The following is a 23,490-nucleotide window of genomic DNA, read 5'->3' as shown; positions in this document are numbered from 1 at the left end:
TAGGATCAGGTAGCTAGAATCTCAACGGAGACCCTGCTAAGCAAACTTGTTATGTGCCAAAAAAGGGACAGCTGTGCTTCCATGTTGCTGTATTCTTTTTTTCCTTTTTTTTTTTAAATCCATATAACAAGGATTAGCAGCTTAGCCTTTCCTAATTCTTCTCCATTAATATATATATGAAGGCATGTAGTTTGTTTATTAGCTACATTTTTTTCAAGAGGATATAAAAATTGTAAGGGTGTTAAGAGCTTCATTTGAAGTACTTCTTCATTTCCAGCTTAACACTTAGGTTTAATTTTCACCGTTAACTTTTGGAGAAGGTTCTTGAAATAGCTGTATTACACATCTGTAGAACTTGCAAACTTCAAAAGTTTGATGTATTAAAAATAGATTTTTTTTGTCTTCTGTTACTGCTTTTGTGGTTTTACTGTTCACATTACTTTAGTGCATAGGATGTTGATTTTCAGAATCCCTTTGTGAAGCAGAGTAAGTAATACTGTGTCTGTTTCTGTAGATGGAGAAATGGGGCATCAAGAAGCCAGGTAACTTAGAAACATCATCCGGGCAGTTTGTGTTGAAACATGGACAGCGATTTAGGTCTCTCCCAGGTTATATGCACTGTTTGTGTCTCTCGTTACACCAGCAGTCCTTGCTATTTATAGCCTAACTCACTTCTCATGCAAGTTCTATATTGAAGCCTGTGGCTAAAAAGCTGCCAGAGATTTCTGTTGCATTTAAATTTTGAATGGTTTTCTAAAAACAGTTGTGATGAATTTTGGTTTCTTACTTCTCCATGTACATAATAGAATCTGGACTGCTTTCTGGGAAACAAATCTGTACTTTGCAGCTCTATTTCATGTTTTCATGGGTATCATATATCACCATCTAGAAAAATAAAAAGTAGTAAAAATGCAAATAACAAGTAAAATTAAATTTACATATAGGCCGTTATGATTGGCCCTACATACTTGTGATTCTTAATTTATCAATATAATTTTCAAGCAAATTTGCAACAATTCATACGGATAGAGTTCTTTCCAGTAGAGCAAACTGAAAGCATTTTTTTTCTGTCATGAGTCGACATGGAATTCCTCACTTGACTGTGCTGAGCATGACAGAAAAATGTTCTAATACTGTATTTACAAAAAGAGTTGTCTTCATTTGTACATAGATGAAACTGTTAATTGTGGGTCATATTTGACCAAATATGGCTTAATTGTACTGGGTAATGGAGGCTCCTACTTGACACAGGTAAAACTATTTTAAATAGCTATTTTAATGCTCCGAGCTTCACATAATGGCTGCAGTGCTTCTTTGAATGTCTATACAAGTATGCATGTGTTCCTTCTCCCATATACACTTCATAAAGTGTATCTTATTTTTGGACTATTTTGTCTTTTTCTCCCCCAAGATATAATTGACCCAGCTATCCTGCGTCCTGGTAGACTTGATAAAACACTCTATGTGGGTTTGCCGCCACCTGAAGATCGACTTGCTATTTTAAAGACCATCACCAAAGTGAGTATTTGGAAATAAATCCTTATCTTGAAGCTTGCTGGAATGATGTAATACAAGTTAAATTTTACAGAATTGCAGACCCTGTCCCAGGAAACACTTTCAATTATTACACAAAGTCGTAAAAAATAAACTGTCAGCCACATCTGCTGCTACATTTGCTGCAAGACTGCTTGAGGTTGATAAATCTTGAATAAGGCAAACTTGTTGAATATAGAAATTGCTGCCTTTATAGTCACAGTCTGAACAGATTTAATTAAAAGATTCCTACCGGGGTGAGTAATGGGCATAGAAGTTTTTTGTATGTTGAGGGGGGGAGGAGGAGTTCCCATGTGTTCAACAAAATGATTCACTAGTTCCAGCTCTATTTGCTCAACAGTAATCATGACACATAATCCCTTTGGGATCAGTGGGAATCTTGTGCATGGTAGAGGTGGTAGGTCAAAGTAAGTGTGAAAATTTAAAATACTTGTCTTCATGGATCCTCTTGGGTTAATAGCACATTCTGCCATCTATGAAACTTGGATTACAGAATTCTATTGCAGTATTTTTCCAAGTTCAGTGCAGCAGTAGTCAAGGCCTTAGAAAAAGAATATACAAAGCATTATAAATTGCTTGGATATTTCGTCCTTTTTTTAATAGGTAGTATTGATAGTTATGAGCAAGTGTTCTATCAGATTTTCATGAGCTGCGAAGGACACAGTCTTGGCTTTGGAGAAGAGATAGAACTTTATTATGAACAGTGTGGAAAAATTATCTTTTTACAAATTTGCTAAAGAAACTCCCTCAGACTTGCATAAGAAGGAAGTTATGGTGTAGGTTATGGTGTATGCAATAGTTAATGCCATAGGGGAATTTGGAAAGCGAGGACGCATTTAAGCATGCCCTTTCATGCCATGATAGTTGTTCAAAAGTCAGACTCTTTACCAGTTCAGGATATTTGACTTGCCTTTAAAACTTTCTATGTATGGCATTACTTCATGAAGACAAAAATAGTAAGTATACCCATTTGCCATTAGCAGTAGATGAGTTTACCAAGTTTAATAAAAGTTTTATACTAAAAGATTTTGTTACAGTCCTGTTCTTGAAGATGGCTGCTTTTTAAAAGATTAGAGAGAATTCCGGAGTGTTGCTTCCATGAATCATTTTTCAAGTATACTGTAGGGAATTGCATTTTTAATCTTGCCAGTTTATTTTTGAAGGTAGCTCATGAAGTATTCTTTGAAAATGGGGCTTATGTGATGTTTCTGACTTAATAAAAACAACCTCCTTTTGGAAGAAGTGGGTGGTGATGGTCAGTCACTAGACTGTGTGTAAACAAAGCAGAAGGATTTTCTGTGATCTGAAGAGTTTACATCTGCTTTGTGTGTTTTTGTTTGGTTGTTTTTTTAATATACAAGTGTTGAGCCTTGCTGTCTCTAACTTTTGCTGGAAAATCTCCAGAGATTTGTAACTGTTTCAAGTGCTCTTATTGTAGTTAGTGGTGTAGGAAATTAGTGCAGCAAAGCTTTGCGCAAGACTTTATGGGAGGGGAAGGTGATATTAAACAAAACTGATTCCACTCACACTTACTTTCTCATAGATTTCACTCGCTTACACTCACAGCCACATATAATCTCCAAGATGCATGCATTCAAGTGGTATGGCCAGGATCACTTATATGCAACACAGAGCACAAGGAAATCTGACTGTTGAATCCTCACTGCTTATCCTGCCTTCCTCTTGATTGGCAATGATGAGCTTGTTCTTAGAATCACTTTTTAGACTCCCTTTAAGAATCAAGCAGTTCCAAATCTCACTTCAGCTGCCATAAATCTTGGGCAAGGTTGCTGCAAATTGTCTTTGCTCCCTCATTTTGGGTATCATCAAGTCTACAATCTATCTTCCTGTTGGGATAACACCAAGAGGAGTGGCACATGTGATGTGGCATAACCTTGTCGCCATCCTCTTGTTATCAGAGCATAGGTCTTCTGCTGACAAACCATCTTTGCTATTGCCTAATCAGATCATAGGCCTCCTTGTCTTGGAACAAGCAATGCATTCCACAGCGTTCACCTGTGTGATTGCTGTTGATCCTGTCCTTGGATATCAGTGTGTGCCACCGCTGGAGTGCCAGACACTTCCATTCGTACTTAATTCATGCTAGTCTTAATACCTTGATTATAAATCTTTATAGTGAATGAGATGTTAAGTCTTTAGTGGATTTTTTTTTTTTCCTCAGTTGTCACCTGGGAGGCCAGCAAAAATGAGATATGAGCACTCTCTGAATAAGTCTCTTCTTTGCATAGTTCCATGTTCATTCCACCATGAGGCTGGTGCTACTCTCATTTTACTACTTCTGCAGTCGCCAGAGTTTTCGCAAAGCTAGGCAAAGATTTATATTTCTAATGCTCAGAAAAAGAAAGGCTTGGAGTTACTTGGAAGAAGAATATGGAATATGGGGAATGGAAAATATGTTAAAATTAACTGAAATATCCTACTTGTCGGATTTCATCTCTGCATTCTAGATAAGTAAACTTGAAAATTTTGGGTACAGGAACACTTGTTCAAATACAGAAATTGTGCTCAGGACTATATAAAACATAAATGTTTGGTCCAGATGTGCATGGCTTTGAGGTGGTGGTGTGGGTTTCCAGAAATCTCTGAGGAATACTTGTATAAGATATGGAAACTGAGTCAAGTTGCTGAGGAAAAACATGAATGCTTGCAAAGGCAGCATGAGGAGTAGAAAGGGTAGTTGGGGGAGCAACAGCATGCAAGTAAATGGAGAGCATTACATGTAGGGTGAAGCTATGTTGAGAAAGAGTTTTATTTCAGTTTAACTTGTACAAGTCACGCGTTTTCAAACTGCATATTAATTATGCAAGAGAAGCACGTCTTCACATGTTTAGTTATCATTATTGCATTCCTACAAGCTGTATCAGCTTCTCTGGTGCACGTACTGCTGAGCTTGTCTCTGGAGTAGGTGGGTCGTCCCACTCATAAAACGCCCAACATACATTTCTATTTGAGAAGTAATAGGTAGAACATTTGCCACTAGCAGAGAAGGTATCTCTCTGGCTTGCAGTCTTTTTTCATTTTACAATTTCTGAAGTACTGTATATGAAACTGGGGTTTCTTTTGTTTCCAATTTAAAGTTTGTCTTTTCTCTTTTCAAGATGCTCCAAAATCGGGCTGTTTCTTTGCATTTCTGTTTTTGCCCTTCCTAGCGGTATTCTACCCAAGGTTCATTCCAGATTGCTCCCTTAGTGCCTAGTTGCTCCTTGATTATTCTGTTGCCGGTTAAATAAATGTTCAAGGGTTTTATCTTCCTAGTTGCTATACGTTTTATTTCTTTCTACTGAAGGTATTGTAAGGTTTAAAGAATTTTGTTGGCTAGTTTCAAATATAATTTAGAATGTTGTTTGTTTGTTTGTTTGTTTGTTCATTTGTTTGTTTTGGAGGGGATATGCAAAGATAATAATAAAAGAAACCATCTCTGGGATCATTGTGCAGGAAGCAGTAATAATATGGAAAACTAGTGTCAAAAAGTCTACAGGAATGTCTACAGTTTATAAACTTTCATGAAATCAAGAATGGAAAAATTCTAGTTTTGAAATGTATCCTTGTCTGTAACATGAAAGGCATATACAGGTAATTCAGTTCTTAAAAGCGATGAGCCAAGGCTAAATCAAAACGCTTATAGCTGAGCTATTTGATTTCAACACTTTATCTCAATAGAGGGTAAGAGGAAGTTAGCTAACCAATGCTGTTGGCGTAACCAGCTATTTAAACTATGTCCACCTACAGAAAAGTGTCAGTGTTACTGCCTTGTGATAGGCTGGCTCACATTTTGTTGGAGAAAACCTATTCCATTGGTGGCAAGTTTAAAATTTAGCGTTACCTATAATATTTCATCATTAAATGTTTTTAAGGCTGGTCATCATCCTTCTTGGTTTGAGATGAAAGCAACTGTAATATTAATGGATGTTTTGGGAAACTTGTCTAACCCCTGTATGACTCCTGATTGATGAACTTAGTCACTTTGGGGATACCATGTGTAAACAGAAAAAAATTTTTTTTTCCTTTTTCTTTTCATCACCTCAATTCTGATAGGATGGCACTCGCCCTCCACTAGATGCGGATGTAAATCTTGAAGATATTGCTTATAGTCAACTCTGTGATTGTTATACGTGAGTAGCTTCTAGTTTTGACTTTAATATCTGCAATACTAGCAGTCTTCTGATGCATGATAATGTGTGTTATATTATTAGTACAAGGACCTCTTCATTCTCAGGGGTTATAAGTGTTTTCCTTTGTGCCGTTTTCCTCCCTCTTACTTGTGCTTTTCCAAGGATTTGGTAGGAATATGTTGATGCCAAAGTCCTTTTCATCTGGAATAGTCGTCTTCCTGTTGTAAATGCAGATCAGTAGAGGCCACTCTCTCATCTTGGCTTTGTTTGGTCTTATTTTACAGTGCTTGCATACTCTGAGGATAAGAGAACCCTGTTTAAGTTGTGGATCCATGCATAATGATGATGAAGGCAACTAGGTTAAACTACCACAACTAACTTGTTCTCTCACACAGTTCAAAGCAATGTATTTGACACAGTGAGGGCCTATTTCAACCTTTGCTTTTTGAATACCAAACTATGTGTTTTAGGCAAGCTTGATAGCCATCTCAAGGATATCAGGAGTAATTTGCAAACCCAATGTTCTACATAACTTCACAAAGCTTTAAGCTATTAAATGATTTATTAATAGCTAATGATTTTCGAAATTCACAAAAGATAAAGTCTTTATGATGTGCTGCCTGTCACAGTATTGCTTTTCAATCTTATAAACGGGGGTTATCACCAACACTTATTTTTAGTTTGTCCTTGTTTCAGACCTGGAAAAGATAAGTATATGGAAGTCTTGTACACAGTAGTGTTCCTAGAGTCCCTAGATAAAGCAGGTGGAGTTAAGTGTGTAAAAAGGGTGGGGGGGTTTGTTTGTTTGTTTTTTTTGGTTCAGTGGCTTTCACTAGTTTGAAGGCTTGTGAAAAGTTTAACAGCTGGAATCAAAATGTTTTGAAAGACTGATCTGACTACATTTTGCGGACGCTGTTATTTTTAAGAGCATGTTAATTTTATTGTGGATCCAGCTTTGGGCAAGGCAACCCCCTGTTGTAATAATGAGTGATGCCATTTGCATCTTTCATAAGATTGACACCAGAAAAGTGTATTGTGTTCCCACCAAGTGGCACAATATTACTCAGTTGTTTGGCATTTTGGAGGATGCTGGGTGGGCTTTTGCCTCTTCCCTTGCTCCTTATGCATTTGGTTTTAATCTGAGGCTAAAATCTGTCCTTGGAGGACTTTACTCTGTAATAAAGGTTGCAGCATCAGGTAGTCCTCAGACCTCTTCCCCGTGTTCTTAAGATGAACCTTTATGACAGCACAACCTCCCTTGTCATCTTTTACCCTCTTTCATTTTCCCTTGGAGCGCACAGTAGGTTTGCTCTGCTCTCTCACTCTGTTGGGGAGGGAAGAAGGCTGCTGTGTATAGGAAGGGAAAGGGAAGTGTGGCCCACTGTTGCTGCAGAGACCCTGTACCTAGCTCTGGAGCTAAGCGCTGGGGGTGAAGACAGAAGTAGAGTGGGATGGGCCATGCAGAGAGGTATGGTAAAACTAGTATCATGAATATCGTTATAGTATCTGCACCACTTTTTGTATCAGCTGGTACTCCATACGTTTAGGATTGTGGTTAGTACTTTGGTATGTTATTGCCTTTTCTTGGTCAGCCTGCCTATTATTCTTCTCTTTGTGTCCGGTTTCTCTGTCATTCTAAATGATTTCTGACTCCTAATTTAATACCTAGAGTACTTTATATGCTATTAAAGTGGAACTGCTGTAATCATTTGATTTTTTTCAAATGTTTTTTAATCGTTTAATAATTTGTTGCAAGGTTTTGAAGTGTTTTTCCCCCAAATTCCCTTGCCTTTAGTCTTTTATCATCATTTGTATCGATTATAGTCTCTTGCCTCTGTATGTGCCAGCAGCCAAAGATGGGAGAAATTTATCCTAAAATAACCTATTTTGTTTGTGTCTGTAGGGGGGCAGACCTTTCCGCTCTAGTGCGTGAAGCTTCAATTTGTGCCTTGAGACAGGAAATGGCCCTGCAGAATAGCAAAAGCAAGAAAGGTAAGAAAGCTTTACAAAAACCTTAATGGAACAGTGAGAAGATAAATGGAATGTAAAGTGCTTGAGGTAGTTTAAAACAAACATAAAGGCATGTGTGCTGTATATAAATCACTGATGATTTCTGAGCCAAACAAAAATGAAGTCAGAGGTTTGTTTCAAGAACATGTAAGAATCTTTGAAGTAGAGGTAGGTGAGAGTACAGGGAAAAAATGGCTATGCTGGAGTTTTAGCATAAATTTTTTACTAAAAGAATTGAACCTTGAACCTTTTAACCTTGAAGAAAAGTTAATGTTAAATGGCATTATAAATTGAAAATGTATATACTATAGATCGAATACTTTTACGCCTAATTTTCACATAATTATAACAGCCTAATAAGCTCCTTCTTAAGAGTAAAGTAACAAAAGAAATTACTGGAAAATGAGCAGTATATATTCTCTCTCTCTCTCTCTCTCTCTCTCTCTCTCTCCACTGCTCATTTTCCAGTAATTTCTTTTGTTACTTCACTCTTAAGTCAAAATGCAAACTAAGGTGGAATTGTGACTTTTCAGATGGTGTCCTTGGAAAATATATCAAGCTTCTAATATGATTCTGATTTCTAACAACCACATGAGTTTTAATGGCTTTGAAACATTCTTTTTGATCTAGCAGGTATCCAGTCTCATCTGTCTTTAACAGCAGCAGAATGTTTGTATTTCCATTAAGAGTGAGCTGGTGTGTTCCTTTAGGTGGGGAGGGGAAGAAACAAACTATAAAACCTTCATTGTTGTTTGACTTGGCTACCCATTTTCCTGCAGATAAGAAATGCAGTAAAAGCTCTTGATTTGAGATGGAAATTCCTGAATCGAATCTGATGCATTTTGAATAATTATAAAAGTGAACAGGATAAATACAAAGATATTAATCTCTTGAATTCAGCCTTCCAGTTTAAGGTTGCAGCCTGACCTAGTTGTAGTATGGATTTGTCAGCTGGCAACAGATCCATAATGTGTGCGCAGGTTGATCTGCATGTTTGTGGCAGCTATTTGTTTGGGATGCCCTTGTTTTTGTATTTCCAAGAGGTCAGCCCTGACTAATATGGAAATGTGTAAGGCAGTTTCCACTTTGAAACCTTTTTCATTTGTATTTTCAAAGGTAGTGTACATACAGACTGGAGAATTTCTTGCTTCTGTGTCCCCACAGGACATGCACAACTGACTCCCCTCCCATGCTGTGTACATGATCATAGACGGGTGGTGCATGTGCCACAGCACAGTTCCTTTGCATATCCTAGCTGAGATCAGGGCTGTTCGTTACTATGCTGTAGAAACTATCACAACCCCCTTGTTGTACCCACTTTTTCCTTCTGGAGTAAACTTAATGTTTTGTTGTTTTTACGGCAGGGTTTTGCTTTAGGTTTATTTGAAGGATTTTTTTTTTATATAGTGAAAATGGAAAGGTATCTTTTTTGTGATGTCTCTTATAAGAATCCATAAGTTCTGCTTCTAGCTTGAACAGTGTTGAGAGACCTGAACACATTGTGACTGTAGCCTAGGAGATGCCAGATATTCCACTCAGTCGGGGCGGGGAACCAACTCAACTTTCTAACAAAGATTGGACAGATTTTAAGTTTTGAGGTCCCCTCTGGAGCTCCTCATCATTACCCTAGAATTTGACTGTCAGAAGTGTTCAGTATTATTTGCAAACTTAGAGCTTTCACTGGTGGCTCTATTGTCTGGGTCATTGATGAAGATACTGAATAAAACTGGTCCCAGCACCAATCCCTGAGTGGGACCCCACTTCTGACTCTTCCCTATCCTGAAAAGGGATAAAATTAAAGTCTTACCTTTCAGTTCATATCCTTTAGTCAGCTTTTAGTCCATAGAAGGATCTTTCCTGCAATTCTGGGAAGTTCTCCAATCTACCAGTCCTCTGGTGGCTGTAACAATAGGTTACAAGATTTGTCCAGCAGCTCTGCAGTTTCATAGCCAAGTTCCCTCAGAACCCTTGGGTGAACACCTTCTGGTCCTGGTGACTCACTGTTAACACCCCTTCTGACTTATCTTAGGTTAATACTTCCTGAATATTTACTTCAAAGTAATCTAGCTTCAAAGGATATACAGGGTATGAGAACTTTGTAACATCTTCAGCTGTAAAGACCAATTTAGTTCAGTGAACTTTAACTTTGATKTTGCTATTTTAATGAAAATAATAGTTACAGGATATCTACTCTTGTGTTCTGTATCTTCAATAAGTTCTCTATCTTCAATTTAGTGCTCTTGATGTAGTCTTCTGCTATGTTTAGAGCAGCAGAACTTAACAGTTTTTGTTAATTTAAACTCACAAAAATCAAATATCAACAAGGAGTCTTGGTTAACAGTTCTTTAATGTCCACATATCCCTTTCACATTACAAACAGTACATACCTCTGGAAGCAAAAAGTGTCTTAATGGAATTCATAAAAAATATGCACCAAAATCTCTAAAGAGATACCTTTGTTTATCTCCTCCAGTATAGCTGACACCTGTGCATGATACTGTTATTGTACTGCTTCTGTGTATCACAGAATGGTTGAGGTTGGAAGGGACCTCTGTAGACGATCTAGTCCAACCCCCTGCTCAAGCAGGGTCACCTAGAGCACGTTGCACAGGATCCTGTCCAGGCGGGTTTTGAATATCTCCAAAGATGGAGACTCCACAACCTGTCCGGGCAACCTGTTCTGGTGCTCTGTTACCCTTGCAGTAAAGAAGTTTTTCCTCATGTTCAGAGGGACCTTCCTGTGTTTCAGTTTGTGCCCGTTGCCTCTTGTCCTATTGCTAGGCACCACTGAGAAGAGCCTGGCCCCATCCTCTTTACACCTTCCCTTCGGATACTTATACACATTGATAAGATACCTCCTCAGTCTTCTCTTCTCCAGGCTGAAGAGTTCCAGCTCTCTCAGCCTTTCCTCATAGGAGAGATGCTCCAGTCCCTTAATCATCTTAGTAGCCCTTCTCTGGACTCACTCCAGTAGCTCCGTGTCTCTCTCGTATTGGGGAGCCCAGCACTGGACACTACTCCAGAYGCAGCCTCACCAGGGCTGAATAGAGGGGAAATATAGCAGTGGTATTTTGGGATTCTTATGTCTAGGCTAAACAAGGTACTTACTTGTGAGAACAGAGAAATCTATGCTTTATTTGAGGTATGCTTACACATTAGTAGACTTCTGAGGAGAAAGGAAAAGAAAAAAAAACCTGCTCCACAAGTATGATTAGAAATAATTACTGTGGATGGCTGMATAAGGAAAAAAGGGATATGGAAAAACTTAAAGATGGGCAATTGAAAAAGTGAAGACAAAACTTTCATTGCATCTGGATAATGCCAAACAAGGGGCTGATATGAACTGAATTATTTAGGAATTGAACATCCTGCAGTGAAATGGGGATGATACAAAAGGTTTTCTAGGTATCTATTAAAAAACACTCTGTAGGGACATTTAGCATTAAAAGTGTACAGAAAATAAAGCCCCAAACTGGAAGCAACGGAACTTGAGAAATTCACTTCCCAAAGGGTAAAGGTACTTGAATTCTAATGGGATTTGATGTAAGCTGTAGTTAACTCAGTATCTTTGAAAATGAAATTCCTAATCTGCAGGTGAAAACATTAATACAAAAAAAAATTAAACAAAAGTACTTTGGCATAAGGTACAGGTTAAGAAGTTGCCTAAGATCACAGACAGCCTACATTAAAAGTAATATAAAACTTCAGGTGTTCATGACACTAGTTAGATTTCATACAAAAGACTGTAGCACATAACAGTTAGGTTTCATGAATGTTTGCTTGAAATACGTGCAAAAGAAATCACTTGATTGTCACTTGCTCGCAATTTCATATAGTAATTTATTGTGCTTTGTTCTTTAAGGAGAAATCAAGATTTGCCATAAACACTTCGAAGAAGCTTTTAGGAAAGTGAAATCCTCAGTATCAAAAAAGGTGAGAAAAGTTTCAAGTAAGAAAGACTGGTCCCTTCTGGAAAGGATACTCTATACTAGTGACTGGTTGGAATAATTAAGGTTAGAGTATACTTATATATGTGTGAAACAATAGCCCTACTTCTGCTTTTAAAAAAAAAAAAGCTTTTCACAAGTTTAGAAACTAAAGTTTCCATTTTCAGCTGCAGATGACACATAGCAACATTCTGGGTAGACTGATTACCATGCTGTCAAGGTTATCTTTAGGTTTAGCATCTTGGACTTTTCATTGACATTTTCAGATTAAGTTACTGACCTGGCTCTAACCTCTGTCATCTGTGGAATTTTCAGTTAAAAGTAAGGGCCTTTAGACTGTGCCTCACTTTGCCTCCACCTTTTCTCCTCCATTTGTATGTGTCACTCAAAGATGCTCAGTCATTTCTGTTAATGTACAAAAGATAAGACTTAATTCTGAGATAAGACATAAAAAAACACTTTATCATTTTAGTAACTTAAACAGTCTTTCCATGATTTGCATTTGTAAAGGAGGTTTGTGTTTTAAGTCACTTTATGGCCTGTTCTTTTTACTGCCTGGAAGGTAAGCTCTTCAGTCATTTCAGTTGCTATCATGGAGAAGTTACCAAATGTGGCAGTTGTGCTGCAGAGCTTCTCTACGTATAAGTTTCTATGACAGTATATTTTAGTCAAAATACATTAATATGTTCACTTTGAACACTAGCCAGAGGAAGGGTAACTATTCCCTTTCAGTATTATTACATAAGTGTTGATGGTCACCTGGACTTTAAAAATAATTTAAAGGTGATCTTTGACTCAAAGTCCCTTGAAAAGTCCCACATTCCCTGTCTCTTTCCCTGCCCCCACCCTTTGCTAATCACTGAGAAAGTTGTTCAGGAACAACAGATGAGCACTTACACACCTCCTCTAACACAGCAATGACTGGTAAGTATTAGGACATATTCTCTCTGGCTTTTAAGAGTTAACCAGAAATGTCATTCTGCACCTCAAAGACAGTTTAAATATTACATGTCTCAGAGCCCCATATTTCAATTAAATTCATCTGGAGAATTTTCAGTTAAATATTTTGAAATATCTTTTGGAGTACAAGATACTCGTCTCCCATTTTGAGTTGCTACTTCTTGTCTGGCAGACAAGTCTGATATGACAAAACAAAAACTCTACATGCATTCTCCTGTCAAGATCAGAAACCACAAAAAGCTGCATCTCACTGATTCAGTGCTTCATTTAAACTTCTTACTCTTCTTTTCCCTCCCATACACACCTCGGGTTTCAGTTGGCTGGCTTTGGCTTAATTGGTTGATAGATTTGAGAGAAATCAAAGTAAGTTCTTCTAAAGCTAGGGACAGATACCATCTTTTCTATTCAGTTTTGTCAGTGGAAGCTAATGTCCCAAATTGCTCACTTCCTCAAAACTGTCATTTTGAGTGACTTATGAAAAGGATTAAGGAACAGTTACAGTTAAATGAGCTAGATTGTATACAAATGTGAATAGTAGATCTTTGTAAAGTAGGCTTATTTTTGCAGAAGCAGATAGGGGAGTACCTCCACTGACAAATAAGGCAGTAGCTTTTTAGTGAAACTTTTCTAAGCCTAGAATGGTAGTATGAAGTATAAGAGCTCTGGCACAAAGGCTTTTGTTGATTATATATTGCTGGTGACTGTTACCAGAGAACCTTATTTATGGGAGGGAGGGAGTGTTGCCTCTAATTAGCTTTTTGTTTCTAACTATTTCTGAAGAAAAAATATAGCTAGTGGTTTGCATAGCTGGTTTATTTCATTTTCTCATTAACATATGTAAAGTCACAATACTGCATTTATTTTTACTGTCTGCTGAAGTCTCTCCTCTCTTATCTTGGCACTGTTAGGATCAAATAATGTATGAAGAACTGCATCAGTCACTGCACAGATGATACATTTGGACAATTCCCCAAAGAGACTTACTGTACATTGGTGGAGAATTTCATAATACCTGTGCCTGATTTCAAGAGAAGCTGTACCAGATCTTTGACTTTTTAATCTGCACCTGAAAAAAGGTCATTGTAACCTACTGCTCTAAGCCATCCTTAATTTAACTACTTCCAGAATAAGAGGTAGGGGAAAAAAAAAAAAAATCAAAACAACAACAAACTTTCTATTTCTGCTTATCACTATTTTGGCTAAAAATAAATGGTTTTAACCCTAAAGATTTAATATCATTTTGATTATAATATTTGGTGCCCTTAATCAGAGATCCTTCAGAGACAGAGAGGCTAACTCTTCAAAATGTTACTTTGCTCAAATACCTGTTTTTAGCTGTAAATGAAAATAGCTGTGTTTTCAGGAACAAGGACTCTTAAGAATTATTGCAAGAACAGAGCTGAGAGACTRGATTAGGAAAGTGCTACACTGTTATCATTCCTTTAATCATGCCTTTCCCAAATATGACAACACATGATGATTGTGCCATAGTAGGTTCTCAGAGTTTCTTAAAACTTCCTTTTACCTTATCAAAAGAAACCAGCCTGAGATGGCAGGCTGTTTTAATGTAACCTAAGAGAATAAAGCTTGGAAATCTGAGGAATGTTAGTATATGATTTAATGGCATCTATGAAAATTTAGAGTTAYCTAACAAGCTGGTTTTTAATTCTTAAAATGGACAAAAACTGCAACAACAAAAATCCTATTACTGATTTGAATTTCTTAACACTGTTTTGACAAATGCTCTAGAGAGAGGAAAATCTTAATATTCTAAGAAGCAGACCAAGTAAGAGCCTCAAGCTGAGATTTTTCCCCAAAAGCTGTTAATAGTGATGTATTAGCCCACAACCAAGAAAAATGATCTTAGTTTGTAAAAGTAAACTTTAAAACTTAATGAATCTAAAAAGAATGAGGTGAGGTGGTTTTTTTTTTAAACAATATACAACAGATTTTCAGATTTGCTTGGTTACTGATGTATTTAAAATGCTGCCAAGAATCAGCCTGATTGATTGATAGTATTTTTCAGTATGTTCTTCATCAGATGCATTTATTTTTATTTGCTCTTGCAGTAAGGTCATAATACAGAGAGCTGCATTTTTCTGTAATACAAGGAATTCCATCTTGGAAAGAGGGTCATAACATACTTCCCAGAATGCTGATGCTGGATCTCAATTAAGACAAAACACTGTGCTACAGATATTGGGCAACCAGCTTCTGAAACCCAGAAGCCTTCATGCATTTTTACTGTTGTCATTTTAAGGAGTTCTTTAATTGTGCTTTAAGCAGCTCTTCTAAGTAATCTCAGTTGCAATCCTTGATCAGCATTATTCTTCCTAAAAGCAGTACAAGCATCAGAAAAGGAAAGGGATTTTTTTTGCTAGCAAGTTACATAGTTTTAAGTTTGGTAGCGCTGAATTTCAAATACTTTTTAAACCACCAATATTTCCATGTAAAAACAGTAAAAGTTTTTGTAAGCAAAAATTTGCTTCGGTAAGCATCTCCCCTACTTACTTTAATGCTCAGAGGAAGGAGATTACTTAGTCTCCTATTCAAATCTGATTTTTGTCAGCATAAAGTTATAACTGATTTAATATAACAGATTGCCATGAATTCAAAGTTTGACTGGTTGTGACCTTGAACAACCTGATCTAACTTCAAAAATGGCTTTGCTTTGAGTGGGAGACTGAGATGACTTCTAGCAGTCCCGTCCAACCTAGATTATTCTATGAATTGTGTCAAGAGACAGACTAGAGTATCTGCCTACACAGCTGAACTCTAGCTGACTGTTCACACAAGAAGTGCTGCACCCACGCTGCTGCTTTCTTGTGGGAAATTCTGCTTAGACTACACTAGTCATGATAAAAACTTCATAAGAGAGAACGCAAGATAACTTGTGCTTGTACACAGAAAACAAACATTACTTTAAGGAATAAGACTTCATATAATGCAGAGACCACAACTTTGTTCTGCAAATGCAGCTACCTCCTTCCTAACAGACATGCCTAGAGGAAGTTCCCCCTCTAGTCATCTTGTTTCTGTTGGGACAAGATCAAGAAATTGTTCAGCATGTCATTCCTCTCCCCCCTTTCCGGAGGCTAGCCATGCATCTGAATCACAATAATGATTCTGTACTTAAGCATAAGGTAGAGGGCAGAGGCAGTGCAGGGAGCTGTCAGCAGAGGAGAAAAGACACCCCCCCAGTGCTGTCTTCATCACCGGCTGAACATTCAACATTTCTTCAACATTTTTGTCCTCACTGAAGTCTTGTGTACCATTGCAGGTTTGATTATGAAATGGAGGGTTTAACAGAGAAGAGAGATAGTCGCATATGCRGAGTGGCAGGTTGCTGTATGCTGCATATCTACATTGTAGAGACACACCTATTCATCAGATGATTGTTTTCCTGGGACCTTGTACAAGTAGAAGCAATCTTGGCATATCCAGAAGAGGCTGTGCTTTGCAATATGTAAGCTAAAACAGCAGAACTTGCTTTGCTGCAAGTCTTCCTAATCCAACAGGATTAGTACAGCAGCTTGGAACTTCATGCACAGCATTGACATTTTAAGCAGAAGAGTGTGGTCACTGACAAGTGAGCAGCGTAACACTACATTATTGGCTGGTGGAATTCTAAAGCTGTTTTCTTACTGTAGCACTTGCATCTGATACTAGAATACACACCAAGGAAGCAGAGGTGCACCACTGAGCTCATTCTCTAACGCAGTGACTTTACCTAGAACAGATCAATTTCTCAGCATTTGTAATTTTTTTTTTTGTTTAGTTGCTTGGTGGCTGCAGAAGTACTTAAAGACAGATATAGAAGCAGAAGTCATAGCTACTTTTCAGCTGACCTGTGGTTCTAGGTGAAGACTTGCCTGGATCCAAAAAACCRGAGTTGTACAAGCAAGAAATGTGTACCCCTTCAACACATGATAATTGGCCACTGTTCTGGAGCAGACTGGTTCAACAGCAAAACAAGAATGCCAGAGGCAGAACTTGTTTTGAAAGAGGAATATATCCACACCTGTCTTTTAGGAAAACTCATGCCTAGTATGATCAGACTCCAAGATGCATTGCTTATTCCACTTGAGCAATTTCAAATAATTAGGGGGTAAAAGTCACAGAAGGCAGTTTATGCTGAAAACTGCAAGTTACTTTGAAAGCCCTGAAGGGGATTCAGAACCCTAAACAATTACAGCAAAAATACTTGATGTACCTAACACAGTTGACCTAGTCAGCTGTGTTTTGACAGTTAAACTCCAGGCTGATTTCACATAAAGAAAGGGGAGGATGGGTCCCCCTGAGAAACTAGTAAGATGCATTAGTCACACAAGAAGGATTAAACCCTAACAAGCATGTAAAGGACAAAGTTAGCTAACTCCATCTGAATCTGATTTTAAAAAAGTGGCAGTTAAGTCAGTCAGGGTCCTTAATGCCCTTAGGTTCAGTTTGTTCATCACTGGTTAGTCAAAGCTTCCTCCAAATTTCAGATCAAGTATTAACAAAAAAATATATATATACACACACACACACACAAAGCTGTTTCTGCCAGGTACATTTTAGTAGCATTAATGAAAACTATTTAATTCCTTAAAAGTGATAACTAGGTTCTGTATGTATGAACAACTAAGGTTTTTATTAATATATTTTTGTGCCATGCCTTTAGACTGAACACCCTTTAAGAAGCATGACTGCAAAAAGTTACTTGTTTAGAATGTATCAAACACAACAAGTCAAGCACTACAGCTGGCCTATATTCCTTTTGCCAGTTGTTCAGAGGTGTTCCTAACTCCCTTTAAGAATAAAACAATGTTGCAGTATAGGTACCTATCTTTCAAATGATCTGCTTCTAGCAAGAATCCCTACTCCAAAAGTTAGATAAGGCTTCTTACATAATGCATAGGAATTAGATGCCCAAGAATGGTACTTACCAGTGCCTGCAAGAATGAGAACAGAGTTCAGTTCCAAAGATAGCTTCTACTGGCAAAGACTAACCTAGTCTAATAGATGCTCTCCAATAGGTAGCCATTAGCACACATTTCAGGAAGAATATGACAAGACAGGTATCTCCCTCAGAATTCCCTACTTTACTGCTCTTAGTGATAACACTGTGCTTTCATTCAGAGAGGGAAGTTCAGTCAGAATAACATAAAATCAATGTTTTGTTTTTAAAAAAGAGAAGCAGCAACTCCAGGCCTGTTCAGAAGCAGGAATTCATACTTGTGCTGTCCTTTGGGGGTGATAGTAAGGGGCATCAGTGATTCCATGATGTAGGTAACTAAGCCTAAGGACAAAATTTTAACTCAAAGCCCTCAGTTATGCTGAATGAATACCTAAGATAGCTAGAAGCTAGAACTGAGAAATAAAGTGGCTATAAAGGTTACTTTTGGAGGCTTTCCATACTTCATTCAGCTATGGTAAGTCTTCACTGAAGAGTGTTACTGTTATTCACTTCTTAAATTAGGGACAGCCATGCAGAAGGGACTTAGATGCTTAAAAAGTTGCAAATCAGTTTAAGTCTTTCAAACACTGGTTTTCTTCCAAGTAGAAAGTAAAGGCAGTGATTCTTTACAGTTCATTCCACAACACTATTCAAGAGGACAGGTCTACTTGCATCTGCTTTCATAATACTAAATTCCTCTAAAACCTTAAGCCCTTCAGCATTAGGGGACCAGTCAAAAATCCACCCAATGTTACTTTTTAATCTTTGCTTTTAATTAGATTTTAAAATATTGGATAAAGTATACTTTGACATTACATCTCCCCTGAGCAATATATGCTGGCTAGCTACCATGTCACTGGCATGATAATGAAGTCACTTTAAGTGGCTGGCACACTTTCATGAGACTATTTATACCATTTCTATTGCTTAGCTACAGATAAGGGCCCAGACTTTAAACAAACAAAAAGCAAACAAAACCCCCCAGCAACACATTGAAGACAGAATTGCAGTCAAGCAAGGGTTAGGATGTCATAACACATTCTTCTCTGGCACTCAGCTTCTTCCAAGACTTGAAGAAATACAAGAGTTAAGGCATCTAAAAATTAAGTTACTTACAGCAGACCAGTACAGCAGATAACAGTTGACAGCCTTCACCAGACTCCATCTTTTAGGTAAGTGAAGAACATACCACAGAATCACCATTTGATATTTAAGGGAGTTTTGTACCAGTCTGACAGCTTAAAGCCAATGTATTGGCTAATAGAGGGCAAAAATACTGGGCTGACATGTGCAGAGGTTCTTCAGTGCTCAGCAAGTCTATCTATTATCTGTTCCAATATAAAAACTTTAACAGGAAATTCAGTGGTATCATGGCTCTGCTCTCACCACATTTTAATATGCAAGACCAGTGTTTATGTAGGGTACTGTAGGTTTAAAAAAATTTAAAAACAAGATCATTTAGCAACACCGTTCTATGTACACAAATGACTGACATGCCTAAAAGCTACAGTTGCCAACACTTGTAGCTAGCATTGTTTACCAGAACAGTATCTGCTTCAGTTGATTAAGTTTTCCCCACACAAGCCAGATTTCCAAACAAGAAGAAATATTAGAGTTCATTTGAAGCCGTGGTAACAGTAGAACCAACTAGGACAAGCCTACTCATTTTTCTTTGCAGATCACAAGAAACTCCAAACCTTAGCAACAAGGTTTTTTCCAGTCTGCAAAAGCCTAATGAGTTACAGCAAGTTGCCTAGTGGGCTTACACAATAAGAGTCTAAATACTAGTTGCTGCTGAGTTGTATGCTAACACATGCAGCTGAGGAAGTAGGTGGGGACCCACAAAGCTAAAGATACCTCTGAATTCCCTACTCTTTTACGTAGTCACACAAACCATCTAGATTATGCCAGTTTCATTCTAAGTGATGGATTGCTCCTCTAAGGTGCTTTCAGTAGCACAGGTGGAACACATTCAAGTAATGCTTTAAGGGACATGTTACTTTTTTTTTTAAAAAAGGTAGTTTGAAATATTTGTGCAAATTTTGTTCTCCCACCCTTGGGTTAGGAAGCAAGTTCAACAGAAGATTTAAGTTAACAAATCATGTWAGTTTAGAATTAACAGGTTAAGTACAGCATTTATCACTACAGTTAAATAAGAGCACATTTGTGGGCAGTGTACTACATTAAGAACTTTTTACTATTTTAGAGTCGTACATATTTTGTACAGATTTAACACCTGCCAAAGTAAATCCTGTAACAAAGTGATTTAGTATTATGCATATAACACTGATCCTTAGGCAAACATATATACATTAAAACAATGAATCTAAAGACTGCTAGGAATGTTATAGCTGGTAGTAGTCTACTTTGTTGCCAAGTCCTTAAGGATGCATTGCTATGTTGCTGTAGATCTTAATTCAGGGTATAGGTGAACATCTTTAGCAAGAGACTTTTTACCAGCCACTTTAAAGCAAACAGACATTTCAAAGTTTTTTTTGGTTGCCAGAAGTTTAATCTTGTTTCACTTCACCCTTTAATTGCCTTTTCATGCGTGAATATGGGCTGATTGTATCATCCATCACGAAGTCATAAAGCACTCTTATCCAAGAGTTGTATTGGGGCAGGTTGTCATAGTATTCAGCTGCTATTTTCTTCACCTGAAGAGAGACAGGAGGTTCATTTACTATTTTAGTTCCTATTATGACAACTTCTACAAGCTTCAACCTGTATCTTAACATGGAGCACTAGAAGTTTCTCTTTAGAAGTTATACTTTAAAAAAAAAACAAACCTTCTACTGGTACTACAATGTGAAAATTTCTTGGAGGAAAAACCAACTTCTTGGTTATTCAGTAAAATTCATGTGAGGCTTGGAAGCTGCAGAAGCTAACTACAACTCAGCTAGAACACTGAAGTCCATGCACTGCTACTTGCAGAATGATGTAGCTCACTGACTCAGAAAGCAAGTAATTTGGATTGCTAGTGGAAGCAAGACTTAATTCAGAGCTGAGTCATATTGATATGAGTATCATTAGATATGTAAAATTAACAGTTGCTTTTAACAGCTATTTTTACATGTAGTTTCAAACCTCAGCACTCAGGGAAAAAACAACTAACTTCTGAGGACAAGCACTAAAGAATGAACATAAACAGCTTGCAAAGACTTCAATCCTAGATGTGCAGTCTGACTATACCATCTTTCCTTAAACCAAGAGTGCTGGAATTTCCCTCAGATATCATTACTGGTGATATTTAACACCAAACATCCAAAGCCTTGGAAAAAATCTGAACAAATCTATATGTTAATCTGTATAAGCAACAGTTTTGCTAAATAATCCAGATATTTGCATGCTTGGTTAGGAGCTGAATGATGACAGGAGTCAAAATTATACATAGTCAGTATACTTTTTCAACAGTATTTTCATCTGACCAGTATCTCAGCTGGAATCAAGTGTTCAGTACTTCAGTGATCTTTAGCATACAGCATAGCAGAGTCCAGTCCAATCAAATTAACTACACTGTTCTAAAAGAAGGCTTTGTTTTCTTATCAACTGTGATTAACAGCCCTGAAGAGCTATTTTTTAATCTCTGCAATTAAATAATAAGAAAAAAAAAATCATTCTCTATTGAGAACTTAAGCAGGGACACATGACATGAAAGCCAGGTTTACCAGCACAGATCTAGGTATCAAAGGTAGCTTCAAACAACTTCAGCTGCACTTGAAAGCTGAAGTCCATGAATAAGAGATTTCCCCCCCCCCCCCAAGTCTCTACAAATGAATTACAGAATTTGACTGCCCTGCCAAGGAAATGCTGGAGGGAGGGATTTCTTCTACCATTCCACCACTGGTTACAGAAGTGTGGCAATTTAAGTTTAGAGTACATCAAAAGGAGAAGCTTACCAGGTCTCACCATTACTGAGTACAGTAACAAAGCTGCAAGACCAACACTTTGACTGCTGTCAAACTGACAATTTAGTGTGTGATGAAAAATACTTTTCACTGAAGGTAAGTTTTAGGTGTACTCTGGAAACCTGTGCTGTCATACTCCAACTGGGAAACATGTATACAAGGACTGAACTCCTGATTAAAAGAAACCAGGGAAAGAAAGCAGCTTGAAAGCCATGTATGCCGCTCAGGCAGACATAACATGTCTAAGTCTTATCTTGGAAGCTGTGTCAGTGTAGTACAGCTGATACTTGTTTAGAGTTCAGAGATCCTCAGTAGAGAAAACTGAGCTGCTCCAGAATAGAAAGCATTTGTCAGCAGTACAACAAACATCAGCAATACCTCAAACCTTCTCTTTTCTTGAATAAGTGACCATGCATCAATGATTAAAAAAAGTGAAGGATAAGCATGCATTACCATATTTTACATAAGATTTCAAGAACAGAGGGAGCYGACAAACCTCTGTAGGTTATCTGCAACTTAACTAGTTTCATACATACGTCCAAAGTGAAAAAAACACTGAAGGCTAGTTGTAATAAGAGAACTAGAAGTTAGTGCAAAAAATAAAGAGGGTAAAACCATATGTTTCCTCCCATTTCCCTTTATGGGAGAGGCTACAGCAGGAAGCACATTAGTAAATCTATTCAGGGTACTACTAAAGCAGTAATTCCCCCTTATTCAACTTACTACTACAAAAGCACGAAARTTTCTAACTTCCAATCTTTAACTTTTGAGGGTTTGCTAATAATATTCTACCAGTTAGAGTAGGGCTTAGTTTAAGAAAAGTAAACTTACCAGTGGAAGGCTCTTGCCAGGAATATTGGGAAAGTCATGGTGTTCATTGTGATAGCCAACATTAAAAGTGAGCAAGTTAAGTGGCCCATAATAGGAATAAGTTTCATGTCCCTTTAAAAACATGTAATGTTCAGCTATGAAGTGTCCTGAAATTGGGTGCAACCCAAGTCCAAGTACTGAACCTGCAAGCATGTAACAAACTGATTTGACTCCCCATAAGTAGTATATCACGACATCGAAAGAAAACTGAGCCAACAGGTTGATGATTTCCAGGCGAGTGATTGGTTTGGGGTTGATGCAGAGAGGCCTAATCGCATAGAAAAGAGGCTGCAGAACAATCCACATGAACTTCCTAAAACGAGTGCAGAAAAACCAGCCTTCAAAGTTGGTAGGAATGTCCACGTCAATGCCGTCACCCCCTAAGTAACGATGATGATCCATGTGGTATCTCTTGAAGGAGATGGAGTATGGGATACCAAGAGGGAGGTTGGCAAATATTCCAAACCACCGGTTCCACATTGCTTTGTTGTTGCCAAAGGCACTATTGTGAGAGATCTCATGAATAGCCAGAGTCATGGAGTGGCTAATACAGCTTCCAAAAACATATGCCCAGAACATTACCCATTTCCAGTCCAAGTCTTTAACTAGATAAAATGCAACCAGCTGCGCAAGAACCATCAGCACAACCACCCAGATCAAATTGCTGTCTGGCTTCATCAATGCTTTTATCTCTGGATGTTTAGCTATATGGGAGAGAATTAAATGAAAATTAATTAGATGCAAGCTCTCCTCACAGTCAAGCATCTTAGATTAAGAAAGTGTACCTAGTCAGCTCTTTACCTCCCAATCAGGTTTTATTTACAATGGGAATGAAAATGCACTGCCTTTCCACCTGTGACAATTTATTGTTCTAAAGGATTCATTACAATTAAATCCTTTCAGCATTTTTATGTCRTCCAGCAGCTAGACATTTATAATGACAAGTACCAATATCCCTCCCGGCCTATCTAGGAACAAAATGAACCGAGAAGCCCCAAGGTAACCCAGACGTTCAAGCGGCATCAAGTCCGTTTCAGCCGTTCGATTTGAAAGCGTTGCTATTTACCAATACTCGAGTGCCCAGACGATCTCTACACGCGATCCCCGATCCATCTATAAGAACAGCAGGCGCCTGCCAAGCACCTAGCGCGTTTTGCGCCCGGATAAAG

The 23,490-nt window shown here is 37.8% G+C and overlaps 2 protein-coding genes across 9 annotated transcripts in view; one reads left to right on the top strand and one right to left on the bottom strand.

Moving 5' to 3' along the window:
- The window catches only part of NVL (nuclear VCP-like), a 44,219-nt gene extending 29,721 nt beyond the window's left edge, over positions 1 to 14,498 (top strand). For 3 of the 8 annotated variants that reach the window (XM_026060463.1, XM_026060465.1, XM_026060459.1), the window contains 4 exons: positions 1,412 to 1,518; positions 5,611 to 5,687; positions 7,591 to 7,679; positions 11,560 to 13,406. In XM_026060463.1, the coding sequence (XP_025916248.1) occupies positions 1,412 to 1,518; positions 5,611 to 5,687; positions 7,591 to 7,679; positions 11,560 to 11,705 (419 nt within the window). In that variant the 3' untranslated portion in view covers positions 11,706 to 13,406. Of the gene's footprint in view, positions 1 to 514; positions 543 to 1,411; positions 1,519 to 5,610; positions 5,688 to 7,590; positions 7,681 to 11,559; positions 13,407 to 13,512 lie in introns of those variants that run through there. The other 5 variants (XM_026060464.1, XM_026060462.1, XR_003252601.1 and 2 more) reach the window with 4 other exon arrangements.
- A 3,796-nt stretch (positions 14,499 to 18,294) lies between these two features.
- On the bottom strand, positions 18,295 to 23,025 carry DEGS1 (delta 4-desaturase, sphingolipid 1). Its single transcript, XM_026060468.1, has 2 exons — positions 22,283 to 23,025; positions 18,295 to 20,200 (listed from the first exon to the last, which is right to left on the bottom strand). Exons 1-2 carry the CDS (start codon positions 22,997 to 22,999, stop codon positions 20,054 to 20,056), a joined length of 864 nt encoding a protein of 287 aa, XP_025916253.1. The 5' UTR covers positions 23,000 to 23,025; the 3' UTR covers positions 18,295 to 20,053.
- Between the last annotated feature and the right edge of the window lie 465 nt (positions 23,026 to 23,490).

This window comes from Apteryx rowi, unplaced genomic scaffold (genome assembly GCF_003343035.1).
Source record: "Apteryx rowi isolate R43461 unplaced genomic scaffold, aptRow1 scaffold_169, whole genome shotgun sequence".
Taxonomy (NCBI): domain Eukaryota; kingdom Metazoa; phylum Chordata; class Aves; order Apterygiformes; family Apterygidae; genus Apteryx; species Apteryx rowi.
The sequence above is the reverse complement of the archived record's forward strand: the minus strand, read 5'-3'. Positions and strand labels throughout refer to the sequence as shown.